At 47.6% G+C, this 18,918-nt stretch overlaps 1 protein-coding gene across 4 annotated transcripts in view; it reads right to left on the bottom strand.

The window, feature by feature from the left end:
- The window catches only part of MEIS1 (Meis homeobox 1), a 165,444-nt gene extending 152,298 nt beyond the window's left edge, over positions 1–13,146 (bottom strand). For all 4 annotated transcript variants that reach the window (XM_055540490.1, XM_055540491.1, XM_055540488.1 and 1 more), the window contains exons 1-6: positions 12,422–13,146; positions 10,339–10,565; positions 8,323–8,464; positions 7,711–7,761; positions 6,862–6,912; positions 5,329–5,475 (exon numbers count right to left, since the gene is read on the bottom strand). In XM_055540490.1, the coding sequence (XP_055396465.1) occupies positions 5,329–5,475; positions 6,862–6,912; positions 7,711–7,761; positions 8,323–8,464; positions 10,339–10,565; positions 12,422–12,433 (630 nt within the window). In that variant the 5' untranslated portion in view covers positions 12,434–13,146. The remainder of the gene's footprint in view (positions 1–5,328; positions 5,476–6,861; positions 6,913–7,710; positions 7,762–8,322; positions 8,465–10,338; positions 10,566–12,421) is intronic.
- Between the last annotated feature and the right edge of the window lie 5,772 nt (positions 13,147–18,918).

Genomic DNA, 18,918 nt, shown 5'->3' with positions numbered 1-18,918 from the left:
AAAAACCCTATATTTCTACTATGGGACCACAAATAGTCTTTGTTTTTAAGAGTACGGAGTTTTACTGCATAATTTTCCGTCCGTCACCCGGCAACAGCTGTGTTTTAAATCTTTCGGACTATGACAAACATTTTAACATTTAAACATACGAGTGTTTGAAAACATAATGATTTAAAATTTGTTTATTTTCAAAGTTGGGCCATTATAGCATGATATTTCAGTTACTTTTTCAAAAGCAAGGCCCTTATTTTAAGGCCTTTTCTCCCTCCTTCTTCTTTCTTCTACTAAACTTCCCCATGTTTTCTACTAAAAATCTCTAAGTTAGGGCTGACAGCAAGAGTCCCCACAACTATTCTATATATTTCCAAATCATGAACCATGGAGTCACTCTGGTGGGAGAAAAACTGCTATTTGAGTGACCTATTGCCACAGAGCTAGTTAAATCACTGAACAATAGTTACTGTTATGGGGCTTTACTTTGTACAAAGTAGCATTAGTATCATTGCTTTCTACTAACCATAGAGCTTGCACTGGGGACTTCTGAGAAAGAGAGAAACTAGGAAAGGGGAAGAACTTTTACAGCATTAACATTTAGACTTTGAGACATTTAAAAATGTAATCGATCTCAACCTATCTGCACTGACTCTGTACCACTCTTTTTTTTTCCTTTCAAATGTTTTTGGCGTGCCCCTAATAAGAATCAATACATCCCTACTCTGACAGTCACACATAAATACACCCAAGGAGCCAATCAGAAAACAATAAAAACACACCTGGTAAACAACTATCTTTGAAATCAAAGGATACTAAGCAATAAAAGGCCTAGAATGAACATCCCAATTAGCCACTGTAGTGACAAGCAGTCAACACCTTATTATTTAATCATTAAAGAGAATCTTGCCATAATTTCCCTCTGACATATTTCAAGAGGAATTAAGAGTATCCCACATGACTCACAACAACAATCAAAAGTAAAGTCAGATTATTCTAAGACTCCATGGCCTTCAAGGCTTGTGGACTCAGAGGTTCCAGGATTAAGACATTAAGTGAGACCCTAAAAGTACCTACAATTTAAATAAGTTGTGTCCATGTGTTAAGCATTTACAAACAAACTAATTGACATTTTCCTATCCCTCCATGTTTGTGTCCAGTTTTTCTTAATGGATGAAAACAAAATTGCTTGCATTCCCAGTATTAGTAAATATCCCTTGGCCTCATCTATTTTTTTTTTTTTTTTTCTAAAGCAGTGGATCCAATACATGAAGAACATTAGGCCTCCCCATCCCTTAGCAACACCTCCTCAAAAGAGAAAGCTTAAATCTCCCTTGGAGGTGTCCCCATCCCACTTTGCAGGGAAGGGGTGTTTTCCGTCAAGTTCAAGTTCAGTTTTAAGACGGTCATCTCAAACGATGCTTTAGAAACAACGTTCTGGACTCTTCAAATAAAACACTGCCACCTGGGTTCCCCGGCCCCACTGGGAAACCAAAACGCACTGGCCCAGGGCTGCCCCTGATCCCAGAGGCCCGGAAGCCTGCCGCTCTCGGGCCTGGGCCCTGCAGCCCCGGCGGCGGTCACCGCCCGCACCTCCCCCCCCGCCCCGCCCCGCGTCCCCGGGGAGCTCAGCAGCGCTTGGCATTTAACCTGCCTGGCGAGCTTGGCTTTCTGGTTCCATCTCCGGGAGCCACATTACTTCTCCCCAGATGTCAGAGGCAAATCTAGATTAACATGCAACAGGGCGCCCTGCGCAGCCCGCCAGCCCTCGAACAGGAGCTGTTAAATGCAGATTCAGCCGAGGACCCCCCGGAGAACTGCTGTTGAATAAAAATTGTAATCCAAAGGGACCTTTTCTTTGCCTCCCCTGCTTGTGGGAGTACCCGGGTTGGCGCCTGAGCACAGACTCAGCTAGTCCGGCTCGCTGCGAGGGGGCCTGGCCACCTCGGTTGGTGGCCTTCGGGGGCCCCAGGGACTCTTGCTTCTCTCTCCTCTCCCTCTCGCTACCGTCCTTGGAGTGGAAAATGCTTAGATTCAAGGAGTGGCGAGAAACAAACAACCCTAGGAAGGAAGGCTTTATTCGACAGCTCGTTCCTGGAGGGCGGCCTAAAGTCCAGCGTCTGGCAGCCAGATTCTTCCCCGCCTAACCCCTCTTGGCGACCCCAATTCCACCCTGGGACCCCCAAACTCGCGCTCCGCCTCCCCGCGCCCTCCGTCCTTCTCCATCGCCAACCAGGCTCAACCCTGGCCTCGACGCCTCGCACGGTGGCCCCCTCTCTGAGCCCGCTCCCGGGGTCTCAGCCCGGTCCTCGCCCCCTGCCGAGGCCGGAAAGGCCGGGTGCCCCTCGCTGCCCCCAGGCCCCGGCCGTCGGGAGCGACTGTGCCGAGCGGGGAGTGAGGCCGTCAGGAGAGGGCGCCCTGGAGGCCTGCGCCCGAGGTAGATGGCTCTCGGACCTGGGACGTCGGGGTCTGGGAGTGGGAGTCGGGGGAGGGCGTTGAGGGTGGGGTGAGAGCGGGATTACGGCTTCTGGGGGCATCTTAATCTGATGAGAAAAACAAAACAAAGCACCAAACTAAGGACGCCTCAAGGCCAAGTAGATTTCCTCCGATTGAGCCCTCCGAGAAACCGGCTGGTATCCAAGTCGTGGATTTCAAGTCCCCGCGCGGGTGGCAGCCTTCGCGCCCTCCGAGGAGAAAAGTAAAATAAAATAAACCCTACTGCTCACAGGCCCTAGAGACAGAGGGGCTAATGAGCAAACGACTCCCCGCGCTCGCACCACACCTGAAGCATCCAGGCCCGCAGCACACCCGCCACTGGGGCTCAAACTGGCTGGGCCGCATTCGCAGACAGGTGTCGAGGCAGTCCTTTCCGGGCCCGGCCCCTGGGGACCGGCGAGCCGGCTCCAATTAGGAGTACTGGCGCCCACGAGGCTGCCCTAGTACCTCTTCCCTCTGTCCCCACCTCCCAGGACAGGGGACTCCACCCCGCGACTGAGACACAGTCCCGCGTGCGCCCCGCGCTCTGCGCGCCCGTCTCCAAAGGGAGCCCAGGCACACTTGCTCCTGGCTTCTGGGAAACGGACAATTTCAAAGCACAAACTTGGGGTTTGCTGCCCTGGGCCCAACTGAGACCTCGGTGAGCCCGAGAGGGTCCCGCGAGCGCGCCCACGCGCACAGGCCCACCGAGCCACGAGCTTAGCCAGAGCTGCGAAGCCCCCACTCTTAAGCGGCCGGGAGGGAGGCACGCTGCTCATTTTATAGTTGGGGGAGGAGAATGAAGTACCAGCTTTTACCCCTGACCACTGCCCACCGCCAATCCGCATGTCTCAAATAAAGGTAACTGAGTAACAAAAGTTTACCTAAGGAGTAGAGGGAGAACTCAATTTTGTTTTACCAATTTTGTACCCCCTAAAACACCCCTAACTCTGGTCCTTTATCTTTGATTTTAATAAAATAATGATTCGTTGAGGAAAATGGGGTATAAATCTTCATTTTGGAGGCAATTAAAGTGTTGATTTCATTCATGCCCCTAAGCGATTCTTGTAATTTGCTCAAATAGCTTTATGTACCCAGCACTCCGGAGCTTTTAGAATCCCATTTTCTAGTTAGGCTTGTTGGATTACAATTTTTATTCAACAGCAGCTACCCGAGGGTTCCTTAGCGGAATCTGCATTTAACAGCTCCGGGGAGAGGGCTGGCAGCCTGATCCAGGCGGGAGGCCGAGCGGCCGGCGGGGTGGGAACCGGGGGCCGCTTGCTGGTTTCCCACCTCGGCGGGGCCGCGCCAGGATCGCGCAGGCTCCCTGTTCCCGGCACTCGTCTACACTGCCGAAAGTTTGTAACTCGCCAATTAGAAAAGACCCGGCGCGTTGACGCTTTTAAAGCTCAGCTTTGCCTACCCTCCACTTCTTTTGGGAAAAAGGAGGAATTCCGCCTCTGCCGAGGGGGTCACCCAGAGAAATCCAGGTTGGGGATTGAAGGGAGTGATATGGAGAGAAGGAAACTTGAATATGACACCAAGACGAGGAGTCGGGCACTTCGGCAAGGACTCTGCAAGATAGTCGCTGGCCAACCGTGATCATGGCAGAGCTTGCAAAGAAAACTCTGTATGACTGGCTGTCCTTTGGCTTAACAAAGGCAGGCTGCTCTCTCTCACAAGACAGGACTCACGTGCCAAGTCAGAAAGAGAAACAACTCAGGGCCTTCACTTATAGCTGGACAGGCGCAGGAGGCCCGCCACCCAGATCTCTAGACACCCTGCCATAATTTGCAACCGAAAGCTGTCCTGAACCCTGTTTCATCTCATCCAGTCCTCACGTTTTCACTTTCAGTGCATTTTCTCAACTCCTTTGGGCCGACACAGAGACAGGAGTGAGGGAGAGAGGGACTAGGAACAAACATTGGTGTTGGGGTGAGAGAAATCTGCCCCCACCCCCAGCAACTCCAAATAAAAGTCGTCCCCACTTAGCAACGCAGCGGAAGAAGGGCCTGGAGGGAGGACGAGAAAGAGGAGGGGGCGAAGCCAGCGGAGGCCGGCAGCGAGAGCAGGGCGGCGCGAAGTCCCCCACCCGCCACACCGCCACACCGAGGGAGTCGCCAGGAGCCCCTGACGCAGACGCTTCCAAAAGCTGCCAACCCAGAGGGCCCAGAGCACGTACCGGCTGGAGGATGAGGAGAAAGGAGGAGGAGAAACGTCCATATTTATCTGTTTTTCTAACCTCGGCCTGGTCTTATTTTTTCTATTAAGTACAATAAAATGGGCGAGCTTGCAGCGAGCACTGCACAAAGCAATGTTCAGTGAGGTCTAGAAGCGTTCGGCCGAGGAAAACTGACAAGACAGGCTAATGAACCGTATAGACAGGGAGAAAATAGCATGCATTTGCTAGATTTCAAACCCTCCCTGTCTCTCTCAGACCACCTATCTTGGGTTTATTCCTAATAAAATAAGAAATAAGCAGTCCTTACACTTTTCTTTTCTTTGAGAGAGAAGGGGGAAAAAATGCTCCAGAACAAAGCCCTACCACCAGAGGCGGTCACTGGCAGTTAACACTCCCATTATTGTAGAGGGTAAATAAAATAAAGACAAAAATTAAAAGCGACAAGAAACAGGTCAAGTTTGCAGGCAAAGCTTTTACAAGCTCATCTCTCCAGGTCGAATCCCAGAGCCAGCCTTAATGAAGCAATAATAGCCACATTATTCAAAAATTTTCATTTCGATGGAAATGTATCTAAAAGGGACTTAATCATATGCAAATAATAAAAGGAGGTGGTAGTGATCCAGCAAGCAATATGCATACAGATTTTTTTCCCAGGGATGTTGAAATTGAAAAGCGCATACCTGGTCAGTTAGATTTGCTGATCTTGTTATATCTTCACTGTCTGATTTTGATCCTCCTTCTCTATCGTCTATCACCAAATCGATAGGCATTTTCCCTTTCAAACAGCTAATATACCGGTGGCAGAAATTGTCACATAATTCGTGTACCTACATTATGACAGAAATAAAAAAATGGAAATATAATCAGGAGTTCATAAATGACATTGACAAGTGCAATCCACCCCCCTTGTGAGATCCAAACTTCTAAATAGGGGAAACACAGGGCAATTGTCCTCCAGAGACCCCCAGACGCATCCAGAATTAGGAATAACTTTCTTTTCTTGCAAAATAGAGATATCCCAGAAAATTGACAGTGACAAGATGCTTCACAGGCTACAACATATTCAACACCCGTGTTAAATTCATCTGCTCCTGGGGCCGTGGCCATTAAAGAGGTGACCTATGTGGGTGACATTTAAGGTAAACTATTTAATTTTGTCCAGTTATTTTTATCATAAATCCTTTTCCAACATGTCTAAGCAAAAACTTAAATATACATATATATGTATGTATATAAAGGACCAGTACTGTGTTGGTATATGATATATGCCTGACAACCCAAGTCCCTTTAACATTGGTAATTAGGGTTTCTATCTATAAGAAGCATATATTAGGATGCTTCCTTAAAAAAAAAAAGACTCATGATATGGTGTGTGGGGGGGAACCCTTACAGCCACAAAAAGGTATCAAACTGATTAATTTTTTAAGGGAAAAGAATGCTTCAAAATATTTAGGGATAGGTGGAGCGGTGTCTTACAGGACACAGGCACCACTGACATGCAAAAATTCACAAGAAACCCCAGTGTGCTTACAATTTAATGTTACTTTGAATTACAATGCATTAAGTTTTTACTGCTGAGATTTATAGAACAGCTAGCAAAATCATGTTATCCCACACGCTTTCTTGAGTGTGAAGGTGGGATGTGTGCAGGATTCCCAGATTCAAGAAACTGACACAACTATCAACTCTGCTTTGTCTCCGCAGAACCTTTAAAGTGCCTCCCCCACCGCCTCCTCCACACTCCTTGCCCACTCCTCCTCCCACTCCGCCTCTCCCCCTGTATCTGACCTGCCGCTGCTCTCAGACTGTCTTCCAGAAACTCACTGAAACTAAACAAAACTTTCCCCCCACTCAGAGGTAGCAAAGAAGACTAGGGAGGAAGAAGAGAAGGTACAACCTGTGAAGCAAATTCAGGATAGCTTTCTAAGCATCCAAGGGGATGCAGAGCCCTGCAACTACTTACACAAAGCCAGCAAGGTATTAAGAATGAATACAAGGCTAGGGCGTTTGTGATCCCAGTTTTAGTGTCTGAAATTGTAATTAAACTGCAAAGAGAAATGGACGCAAAGATTGGCCTTGACACTAATTACCAGAAAGAAAGACGTTTATGCAAATATCTTCAAAGCCTGAACTTCAGCCATTCTGAACCCTCCCTTTCTGTGTGTTTGGGTGTGAGGGGGAAGCAAAAGGAGAAAAAAAGCTAGAGAAATTACCTTCTCTAATTCCAACAGATGAAACCTTAATACTTGTATGGCTTGAATCATCTGCAAAGATACAAAAAGAATGAGCGCCCCATTCGTAGTTTGCAGAAAATTGGCTGTCACAACTCTAACATCCCCAGCCCTCCCCTCCCCCCAGTAAATAGAGTTATTTTGATTTATGGCCATAACACTAAAACTTAACAGCAGCGGCTGGGTACCATCTAGAGGTTTATATTTCTTAAGGAGAAAAAAACAGCTAAAACAACAACCAAGCATCTAAGTGGGGGTCATAAACACTCTTCTTGCCCATGGCTCCCCTCTTTCTCAGCCCCACTGCCCCTCCACCACCCCCAAAGGGCCGCACCCCTCCACTAGGTATTTCCTTGGAAGGCGTGCACAGAAAATATTCCCAATAGTCTCCAAACTGTGGCTTTTCACACTGCAAACTTTCTGCCACCTTCTGCACACCTTTCCGATAAACTGGTGGTTTGGGAGGTCTGGCCTGGTTGCTTGCCCTCATGACGCGACTTTGAGGGCTGGCAAGTCCGCAAAGTTTAAGCACACACGCTGACAGGCCCGGAGATAAATCCCCGGGCTGATTAGAGCCGCGCTGCCCGGCTGTCATAAAAAACAAAAGCTCGCGTTTCCCCGCGCCCGTTCGCCCGGCCCCTCTCGAGGTGAATTTATTTCCCCGGCACCCCGTCCCGGCCCACTTGCCGGTGGATGGAAACCCTTGCAGCCCACTTGCAAGCTACGGGAGGACGGGTCTAGAAACCTCAGGGCTCTCAAAGCAAAGCTTGGGGAGAAGGCGGGGGTGGGGGAGGGAAGATGTGGGGAGGGGAGTAAGGGGTCCGCTCTTACCAAGTTATCCAGTTCTGGATTAGAAGAAAAGAGAGGTTTTTCTGCGCGAATCTAAATACAAGTGAGAAGGAGAGGGGAGAGGGAGGGGAAAGGGGTGGGGGGAAAGAAAGAAACATTTGAAATCTGGTAGCCTTCCTAGTTTCTTGCCTCATTACACTGTCGGGGGCAGGATGTAACCTCCGGGACAGACTCGGTGACACCGAGTTCGTCCCGTGCAGAAACCCTTCAATGTGAGTCAAATAATCCGAAAACAAGCCCAGAGCACAGGGTTACTTCTCCCAGCAGTATGCTGCTAAGAGATCCCTGCCCAGCTAGCCAACTCCAAGGAAGGTCCTGCGCGGGGGGGTTTGGGGTCGCATTTTACAGAGAGAGCTTTCTGCGTCGGGTTAGGGAGCGGGAGTGGGTCAGAAGTGGGGTGATTTTCAGGCATCCGCAAACAGACACTGATTTAGGAGGAAAAGCTCAGGAAGATATAACAGGCCTGGCTTAGGGCAGACTGTTCAGCTGGTTACTTTTGCAAATGTGCTGGGGTGGGGGTGGAGGGAGGTTCTTTCTTTCTTTCTTTTTTTTTTTTTTTTTCCTTTTTACTTTTGAAACATCAATTTTGCTGACCTGTTTGGCGAACACGGCTATATCTTCATTGAATGACTCTGACGAGCAGACGTCACCGCCCGCCACCCCCGGCTCGCGGGGGGTACAAGTAGCTAATTCACATTTCTCAAAAATCAGTGCTAAGAGAGGGAAGAGGGGGTGTCTGCAAGAAAATACAACAGTCACAAACAACACAATGGTTAGTCCCACGGCAGTGAAACAAGGAGCCCAAGAAAAACAGCCGGAGGAGCTCAAGACGGAGACCTCCCTCTCCCTGATTTTGACATCTACTTGTTCCCCTTCCCCCATCCCTACCCCCCAGGTGACCGCTCACCTCCCCTTCCTCCTTGGGCCCCCCAAAGTCGGAGGCCCTCAGCCATGGACCTTATCTGAGGACCGGTTCAGCCTATCTGGCCTGAGAAATTAGTAACATTTGCTAAGAATAAAACCCAAGCGGTTCCAGCAGCCATTTTGAATTAAGTTTCCCACCCCGACCAGCCCTCGGCCCTCCGATGCACACCCAGGACCTGGAAGAGGAGAAGGGCGCCGGGCGCAGGAGGTGGGAAATCTGGTTCAAGTGGGTTCCTCCGAGGCCGCCCCAGGAAGCTCAAACTCTGGGGATCTTGGAGGCAGGCGCTCAGCTAACTTGGGGCAAGGACCTCTCTGGCTGTGGGACCAACCGACTGTCAGAGGGCTGGACCACGGATCCTGACCCCACGGCCCTCAGAGGGCCGGAGGGCTCCTCCTTGGCTCCCTGCACACTTCCCTCCCTTCGCCGACGGTCCCCCCCGCCCCCCCCCACCCCCCAAGAAAGTTCCTTCAAATGTGCCTGCGGTCAGGCCTTTCATTTTGTCCCTGCATAATGGCAAAGCAGCTAGTATTGCGAGGGGCCTAGATGTTGCTTATCTCAGCCCATGAAAAACAAAACAAAACAAAAAAAGCCTCTTCTAATGCCCAAAGAGGTGTCTCGAGTCTTTTATTAGCTCTCACAGCCCGGCTGGGAATTTAACAGTTTGGGGTCCTTTTCAAAGCTTCCCCAAATGTTCTGTCCGGGAGCCTAAACCATTTGCAGTTAACGCTGCGGAGAAGACGCTGGGATTTAAACAAGCCCATTGCACAAGGGACCAGAAGATAAAGCAGAAAGGGTTTTTAGTCGGGGAGGGTCAGTGTTACCTGATTTTTTGTTTTTCAAAAGAAGAAATAAATAAAAATAGAAGTGGCTGCAAAGTAAAAAGCGGTCCCCCAATACATCAGCACACAGTAGGCACAAGTGACTTTCAGAGGGTTTTGGTCTAACCCCAGGGCCCAGGAGAACACGGTGTGAACCGCAGCAGAACACTACACCGGCCGAGAGCACCCCGCATCTACTTCTAAATCCTGCAAGTTTCGCCCTTAAACACAAAGTCCTAAAACGGCCAGAAGTTTCTTAAGGTCTGTAACAATTCAGAGTGAGCTCCTCTCCTCGACTACAGTGGTCAAACTCCATAAATGCAAAGCCTGTTCCCCCTTGCCTGACCTGCAACTGTCCTCCCTTGATTTTATTGTGCGGTGGCAAGGCCAGCATACGGTGGTTGAGTAAACTTAGCAAGTCAGAACAATCAGTGGCTTAAAAGATTTTCCTTTAAACTAAAAGTTTCGTTTCAACACAAAGGCGCCTACGTTTAGAAATCCCCAACACTTTCCCCGAGAAGTCGAGCAAGTGAGGACTCCAACCCGCTGAACTACGGAGCCGGAGTCTGCGGGGGGTGGTGGGAGGCCGAGGGACCTTTGGCAACTTCCGCACGGCGACCCCTCCGCGGGCATGGCCTCGGAGGAGCTGGACGCTGGACCCGCGCGGAGCCTGAGCGGAGACGGGGGCGGGGGGGCGTCTGGGCTGGCCGCCTCCCCCAAAATCTCCATGCAAAGAGAATGAAAAGTCACCGAATAATGTACCTCCAAATCCAGAGAACTCTGACTTTCCTCCTATCGAGGGCAAAGGGAAATGGGGAAAGAAAGCCTCGCCTCGAAACTGCTGAACCTGCTGTCCGTCGTACCTACCCATAAATGGCATCTTTATCTCTCTTTAAAGCGTCATTGACCGAGGAACCCATGCTGGGAGCCATGGCGTTGGTGTGGGCTGTGTGCGGATACTGATGCGAGTGCAGAGGAGGCCCGTGGTTCAGGTGGTGGACGGGTTGCATGGACCTGGCCGCATGCGGGTCCCCATACATCGTGGAGGGAATGCCTACTCCATCCATGCCCCCGTAATGGGGCAGATCGTCGTACTGCATGACAAACAGGAGAGAAACAAGGTTCAGAAGGCCAGGCAGGCACATAGGAGAGACAGCAGGGCACGGAGCTTATAAAACGTCAGTCCAGCTGGATCCTTCAACCCCGAATTCGGGGGCCTTGCCTCTCTGTAGTTGAGATTTCTCATTAAAAAAATGTTTTTTAAAGTAAAAACTCTAGGATTCTCGGTGAGACTCGGCTAGATGGAATGGTTTTGCCCTAACTTGTGTCCCTATCAACTAGTCAGAAATTCAGGATCCTTTGGCAAGGAAGGAAGGAAGAAAGAAGGAAGAAAGGGAGGCATTCTCCCGGAGGGCGGAAGGTAAATCGTGCATGTCTCTAGAGGAGGAAATTCAAAATCACAATAATAAAACGTGCCAGGACAGTGCAACAAACCTGCCTAGTTTCACAGCCCCTTCCCATCAGGGGGAATTAAAAAAAAAAAAAAAAGTTACGATGAGAACAGCTAAGCCAAGCACGTGAATTCAGACAGGCTTCTCATTTTATTTCCCTGCCAGCGTGGGGTTAGGCAGTCCTGCAAGACACTGCATTTCCTTTGCTCTCCAAGACAAACTCTGCAAAATCATACAAAACTAACTGCCCCCTTTATAAGTGAAACTCAGAGAAGGGTAACTTCTCTTGGACATTAGGGCTGAATTTAGAATTAGCCAATATTCCCCCCAAGTTAAAAGAAAATCTATAGTTGGAGCAGTTATTCTATATTTTTTCTACTGCTATGAACTTTCCCCCTAAACTAGAAGGCAATGAGGTAGATGTTAGTCATCAGGTTTAAAGCAAATTTAAAAGTAAATGCACATTCATACCACCACCACCCCCTTCCTTCTCCAGAAAAACTACTTTCATATTGTCATTATTTTTGTGTGCAAAATTTAGCTATTGAGGTTTTTCTCATTGCTTCATTTCAGGCAAGTTCTTTTCCCAAGATTTGGAGGCACCGAGAGTGAAATGATTTTCAAAGAGGAATTGCCACTTTCATCTCCTTAAAGACAGAGGTGTGAAAAGAGTTTGGAAGAACGCTGACATTTGCCTGAACCAAAGGAGTAAAGAAAAAATGTGTCAGCCTAGTAACTTTCTTTTGCAAACAGCGCTTTGAGGGCCAGGGCACAATTAATGCAAGGAAGGCTTTTTGTAGATCCCCTTTCTTTAAAGAAACTACGTCTGTTGGGTTGTCATTGTCTCACTTTACTCTCACTACATTTCCATTCAAATAGGAATATTGGGGAAATTAGTATTGCATTTTTAAAGTGAATAGTTGTGTGCTTAGTATCCAATTAGTGTAGGGCTTTGCTAAGAAAAACTTACAAAATATTACCTTGTATAAAAAGTCATATACATAAAAATTACTTTTAAAAGATGAATGCTTTCCGACCCCCCCCAAAACTGTTGTACTATGACAGTTATTTGCTTAAAAATGCTAAACCCTTCCAGTGATATTAAAGATGAGCATAATCAATAACATATCAGAAGTTTCTCACTGCTTATTTTAGTTTAAAAATAGCTTTAAACTTCTGCTCCTTGAATGTTCAGGCTATATAACATCAAGTATCCAGCGCTTTTTGTTTTTTAAACAGATGATTGTCCAAGCTTGTATTTTTATTTATATAGCTGCTGGTTAGGAACCTATAGGAAACTTGATTACTTGAATTAACAATTACATGTAACATGCATAAGTCTACAAATGCATTGAATAAATCCTCTTGCTTTAGGCCACGGCTTTAGGAGCCTCATTCCAAAAAAGACAGAGAAAAAAGGAAACTTTTTAGCAGTGTCTTTCAGCCACGTTTCAATTTAATCTCACATTTGAGTTCCACAATTGTTTTTTAATACGTACCCTTTGCGCCATCGGCCTCCCTGGCTCCCTTCCTACTTCAACTTCTAATATATCCTCTTTAAGGCCAGTGTGAAAAGAAACAAATACGTAAACTCCCCCGGAAAAAAAAAAAAAAGCACGACGAAAAATCCCTTAACGTCTCCAGCAACGTGAGCTACTGGTCCCAGATCTTCGGTCTACGGGACCTGAAGCAAAGCGCCCGAGTCACTGAGCATAAAAGCGCTCCGTTTCCAAGACAGCAGCAGGGGCAAGGGGAAAAAAAAAAAAAAAAAAAAAAGGCAGATCTTCTCTCCCCAAAAAATCAGTTTAAAAAAAAAAAAGAGCGCCCCTCAGACCCAACTACCAAATCTCATGGCTTTCTGCCACTCCGGCTGTCAATCACAGGCGAGGTTGTCAACGTGGTGAATGAATGATCATCCGCTCTGTCTTCTTCTGGTCAGAACACCTCAAATGTTAATATTCAAATGCACAAAGCCCTAGCGTTCGCTTCCCTTGAATCAGTCCTAATTCCTAATCAGTTTCTCTCTTCTCTCGCTCGCTCTCTCTTTCTCTTTCTCTCTCTCTCTCTCTCCGTCTTTGCAACTGCTGCACTGGAGGGAGATTAGAGGAGGAGGTTTAAAAAAAATGTCTGTCTGAGTTTGTCTTAAAGGAGCCACGATCGATGCTGCCCGCTTGCAGTCCCCGTGCGTGTGTAAAGTGTGTGTTGCACAGGCGGAGAGGTGGATTCCGACCAGAATGCTAGAACCCGGAAGTAGTGGTGGCCATAACAGGTCGCGTCTTACACAATGCATTGGGCTGCAGCAAGTAGACTCCTCGGCAGGGGTGGGTGCGCGAAGCGAGCTCTGGCCGCACTGGAGAGGCAGAGAGGCGCTCCATTAAATCGCACGCCCAGGCACAAACACCCACACACCCAGGGCACACGCGCACAAGCGCGGGCAGAAGCCCCCGGCCGCCGGTTTTATTTTCCGTATTCTTTTCTCTCCCTCCCCCTCCAGACTCTCTCCCCAAAGCTGACTCTCTTGAAATAAATCGGGAATAAACGCGGGACAAACCGCAGCGGGAGTTCTTTTGCACAGGGCTCCGCGGATAGACTTCCTGACTTTCCTCGAAATTATTGGGGTCTGCCTGTGTTTTTCGGGTCTGAGGGGGGCTGATGCAGAAAGTAGTGGATTCTTAGAACCAATACTCCAGGTAGAAAAGTCAAACCGAGAGCGAAGAGGAAGAGGAGCAGGAGCAAGGCTGCGAAAGGGTCTGCTAAGGAGTCCTGAGAACGCGGGGTGGGGATGGCTGGGGCTTTCTGCAGATCTAGCTTAAGAGTTTTTTTGCTGTCAGAGGTGGACACTCGCCCCGAGAAAGCAAATGCTTGTCTTTTCTCATTCTGGGGGTCTGAACCTCCCCATCTCCTAGTCTCGGAGGCCCCCAGCCCCAGCCCTAGCGTCCTGCGCGAAGTGAGAGAGGAAGGGAGGGAACAATGAGCCGAGAGCCGGGAATGTGCCCCCAGCGCCTGTTTACAAACACGAAGCTATTTATGATCGCCGGAAAGCGAAACCCGACTCGGGCTCGGAGCAGCCCAGACCTCGCGGGTGGAGCCCGGACCAGGAGCCGCGGGGAGTGAAGCTCTTTCTCCGACCGGCTCTCGAAGAGACGGCCGTGCGCCCAGGGCGCGGCGCGGCGCGGCTAGGTCGGCGCGCTCGGCTAGGGCTACGGCCGCGCCGCCTTTGTCTTCGAGGCGCCGAGGGGCTCCGGCCTCCGCCGTGCTCTTTCCGCGGCGACGCCCCGCGCTCTTCTCCCCGGACCTTCTTACCCTTACTCCGCTTTTCAATCCCCAGTCCTGCGCAGGGAAAAAACTCCCAGTGCCAAAGAAAAAGAAATTCACTTCTGGGGTTGAAATTTCAGACAAAAAGCTGCCCCTACCCACAACTCGGAGGCCCCAGCCAGCCACTAGTGTGAACTTTCTCTTTTTAAATACCTATTCTCCAGTTTACTCAAGAAAATTCCTTTTCTTTATTCTCCCACTCTAAGCCTGTCTTTTATTATAATATTTAGTGGTGCCATTTTCGTTTTTATTTTTCTGCCCGCCCGGCTCTGATCTGCCGAGATGGCTCAGTCGTAGCCGCTCGACCAGCGGGCTGGAAACCTCACATCCCGGAGCAGGGCTCGCAGCTCGCTCGGCTCGGAGCAGGATTTTTTTTTTTCCTCCCTCGACAGAAACCTCGCAGAAAACTCCCCCTGCGGTCGACTGGAAAATGAGCTCACCCAAATCTCGGTAGGCAGCCGGGAGGAGGGCTCGACCAATCAGAAGGCGCCCCTGCCAAGGCTGCCGCGCATTGGCTGCGGGGAAAATCAATTATCAAATAATCGATCAGCAGGGAGCTTCGATCTGCCGGGAATGCAAACTGCCAGTCCCGATTCCCGCCCTGATGGTGGCCAAAAGGCTGACTCTCCCAAAGCAGCCGGCCCCTTGCTTGATTCGCCCCTACCTTCTTCCCACACGGCCAGCTGCGGACCAACCCTTACCCCGAAGCGGGGGAGGTGTAGGTAGGGAGAAGAGTTTTGAGAAAGATTAGGGGCTCGCATCCTCAGAGATTGGAAAAGATCAGGAGTTCTAACATGTATCGAAGCCAACTCTTAATGCGCAAACTAAAAGAGAATTCGCATCAGTCCAAGAGACAAAACTCAAGTTTCTGTTTAAGTGGGCTTTGAAGGAGCAGGGGACCCAGGGCGAACATCAGAACATAGATCTGGAATCAGGTTGCACTGAGCGCACGTACCTCCCTAAGCGACGAGTATTGCTTCTTTTACTACTTCTCACGAGTCAACGCCCGGTTCCCCTCAAGAGTAGAGTTTTCATAAAGTCGAGCATCTCAGCTTTCCCAGCCTCGCGCACATCATCCCCTCCCCAACTCCGAACTCGCCCCAAGTGTGCCCGAAGGACAGACACGTTCACCCAAAGCCTGCGGATGCGTTTTGCCTTGAAAGCGGTCTCTTTTAACTACTCATCCTAGAATCCCTCATCCTTTGCATATCTGTCTTCCTTTTTCTTCCTTACCACCTCACTCCCCAACTTTTAAGATCTTTTACTTTTCTCCATCGCAAACAACTGTAGAGTTTTCTGGTGCAAACTCCTCGATACATCACGCATGAGGTTAAGGCAGGGCCGCGTGTCAGAGCGGAGAGGATCCAGGTGAATTACCAGCGCCTTTATGCCACTGCCTGACACCACCACCCCACCCCGCACCTCCTCACTCCCCCACTCCCCAGCCCTTCCCCAACATGAACTTGGAAACAGAATTTCAGGCTAAAATAGAAACTCCCGGTCTCGAGGAAGGCTATTACTGTGTTTAATTCTCGGGAGGCTGCGCTGACTGGGCCAGGAAAGGCAATCCTTTTCCGATTACAGAGAGGACCAAACTGGGCCGGTCGTCTTCCTGGAACCCCAGCCGGTCTCGGCCAACACCTGGGCGCCTTCCGACGGCTGCTGGCTGGGCTCTAAACTCTTTTTCTCCAGCAGGCCCGCTGGGCATAAGCGCGAGTGGCGGCAGTGGGGAACTAAGTAGGGAGCGGGGGCGTCAAGCCAAACACTGACATGGGCACAGCTACATTTATGATCCTAAAACGAATTGCGAAGGGAATTGTGTAAGTATAATCTAACCGAGAGAAATTTACTGCGAAATGCATTTTGATGACCATAGTCTTTAACAGCCCTAGGGGTTTTCGGGCAAAGACTAAGGCTTGGAGTTACCTTACGTCTGCGGCCACGTTTTCAAATGTGAAGAGGCCAGTTTTGATATACAGTTCTTTGACAATAGAATGTATTTTGTATTGATGCTTTCTGGTAAGTTTCCTCTTTTGTTTTCTAGCTGGGATGGAAAAAGAAGATTCAGGTAAGTCTCTCCTTTTCCAGCACAACCCCAAACTTAAAGCAGTAGAAAGACTATCGTGCTCTTCAAGCATGATCTTCAACTTTAAATTACCTACAAACAGATTTTCCTTAAAAAAGACATACTTTGAGTTGGTGGGCTTAAGCTAAACTCATTAGCTTTGAAAAGTGTCTTCTTTCTTCCCTCCCTTCCTTTCCAAGTATAACTGTGAAGCTGATGGTCCTAGGCCTTTATAAGATTAATTCTGAACAATCAAGAGGCTAAAACACTTTTACAATGTAATTATAGTAGTACAAATTGTTTGCCCAAACCTCATTCTGGATAAGGATTTTACAATTAGCAAACAGTTATTACAGTTGGGGCTTGCTGAGAGAAACTGCACAGACTATGTCTGGGGTTGCAATATAGTATAGCCATAAAAAAAAAAAAACTTTATCAGAGCAGCAATTAATCATCTATTAAAAGGAAAAGGTAAAAGGATAGTTCTAGGTATCTTAGAAAACCAAGGCTGATATTTATACCTGTTCTCTGACAGTACCTATCTGTAGCTTATGGCAGATACTTACTTTTTAAGGCAAAAGTACTTTTATTTTGCAAAAACTTGGCCTGGCGAAGAGTTCTGGCATTTGCCCCTCTACCTGGGCCTTCCATGCCCATCTTACCCTTCTCATCCCAGAGCATCTTCCCAAAGATAGAGAATGAGGACTCCAAAGGGGCAGTCTGGGGCCTAGGTCTCTATTGCTTAGACCCTCTGGCAAGGAGACTGTTGGTACAGTCCTCCCTGAGAACTTCCCTCTAGTTTTCTATTATCCTATAAGGAATTCTGCCGATGGAAAGATCTATATCCTGAGTTAGGCTTTTGTCCCTGAAGTTCACACTGACGAGTCAGCTCCAAAACCCTCAGAAATTAAAAAGGCACCTCTTAAGGTAAAATGTGTGTGTATTTGCCAGCCCAGAATAAACAAAAGCCTGTTAATCAATCGAGTTTGGCAGCTGTGTTCACAGAATGATAAGGGTTTATCATCTGCCACCTAACTTTAAGTTGCCTGTTAAAATGTTGTGATTACTCTTTAGGTTGTCCTGTGGACTGGAGGCTTAGGATTTGCTCTTCAAGAACATTTATCCTCTAAATCTCACCTCACATTAGTATTTGCATTTCAAAAAACAGAAATAAGAGGAGAGAAAGACAGTTTAAAGGAAATAGATTTAGAATCTAGTAGAGATAATAGAGGAATGTTGGAGATAAGAGCCTGGATGAGAAAGGTACCAAGAAGTCAAAGCTAATGAATGGCTGTGAGAAAAGTGAAATAAACTATTTAGAGGTCTATAAAAGGGAGAAACCTGGTTAGGTGATATGAAAGGGGGTTAACCGACAGGATTAGGGAAGACGTTAATCAAGTGCCCCAAAGCAATCCTGGCTATAAGAACCCGGAGGTTTGTTTACTGCATTTTGCTTCAGAAAACAAAGAATGTCTGGGTCCAGTTCAGAAGTCAATGAAAGGTCAGCTGAGGCTCTGGGGCCATCACAGGGAGAATACCTAACTCACTATATTCTGACTGGATAATGCAAAAGTGAAGAAAAAAATTTTGGAGGTGGAGGGGGGGTGTTTTCCCTACCACTTTTCTATTTCAAATCATTAAAACGCTTTGGTCTCTAGAGGGGGGAAAAATTACACTGGTTAACATAATTACTAGCTCTGACATTTTCAGAAGTTATAGAGGTCTTTTATTAATTAAATGGAGGGCTTAATAAAATATTCCTAATAAAATTTATGGTTGTCTTAAAACTTTCTAAACAGTGCTATAAATTCTTAATAAAATTAACTGGGAAATGAGTTATTAGCCCACACTTTACCCTCTCCCCCCACTTCTACATAAGGAGCGTCCGCAGAATGAAAAGAGAAATAGAAGCCTTTTAGTAAAATATAAATATTCACTACAGTCACACATTGCTCTAGGAGGAGGAAAGTTTTAACTAAGCTATTTCTAATGGCTTCATCATCCAATAGTCTCCAAAAGCTATTCAAAAAATTTCTAGAAAATTTCTTCCCCTTTTCTACTACAGATTATATATGCATGTATACATTAGCCCAGGTGAAATACAATACTTGATTTTCTGGTCTAAGTTGTGTGTTAAGTATAACAAAAAGTATAGATGCACCCTGCAAAATTCCAATATAGAATTTTGAAGGTTCAAGTTGTAAATATTTTCATCCATTAAAAGATAATTATAAGTGAAATGCCTTGTATTTTATCTCAGTTTCATTTCTTTAAAGGTAACTTTTAAACAATAAACTTCTCAGTAACATTTCCCTCCAAACTCCTCATTTATAACGGTTGGTACATTATCTAAAGCAGCATTTTGGTGAGGAGATATACAAATCTTTTTTTCATGTTGCTACATTTCAGAACTTTGCAAAGTTATCTGAAGTTTGAGGATTTTTCTCTGCTTCACGGATACAGCACTGGCTGGCTGGCTGGCAGACTGACAAGTTGAAATGAACAGGACACTCAAACATTCTCCAAACCAAACCAAACAGCTTTGGTGGATTGTTCAGCATTTGAAGGCTTGATCTTTTGTGCCGTCTACTGGACAATGGAAAAACTACAGTCTCT

This window comes from Bubalus kerabau, chromosome 11 (assembly GCF_029407905.1).
Source record: "Bubalus kerabau isolate K-KA32 ecotype Philippines breed swamp buffalo chromosome 11, PCC_UOA_SB_1v2, whole genome shotgun sequence".
In the NCBI taxonomy this organism is placed as follows: Eukaryota; Metazoa; Chordata; class Mammalia; order Artiodactyla; family Bovidae; genus Bubalus; species Bubalus kerabau.
The sequence above is the reverse complement of the archived record's forward strand: the minus strand, read 5'-3'. Positions and strand labels throughout refer to the sequence as shown.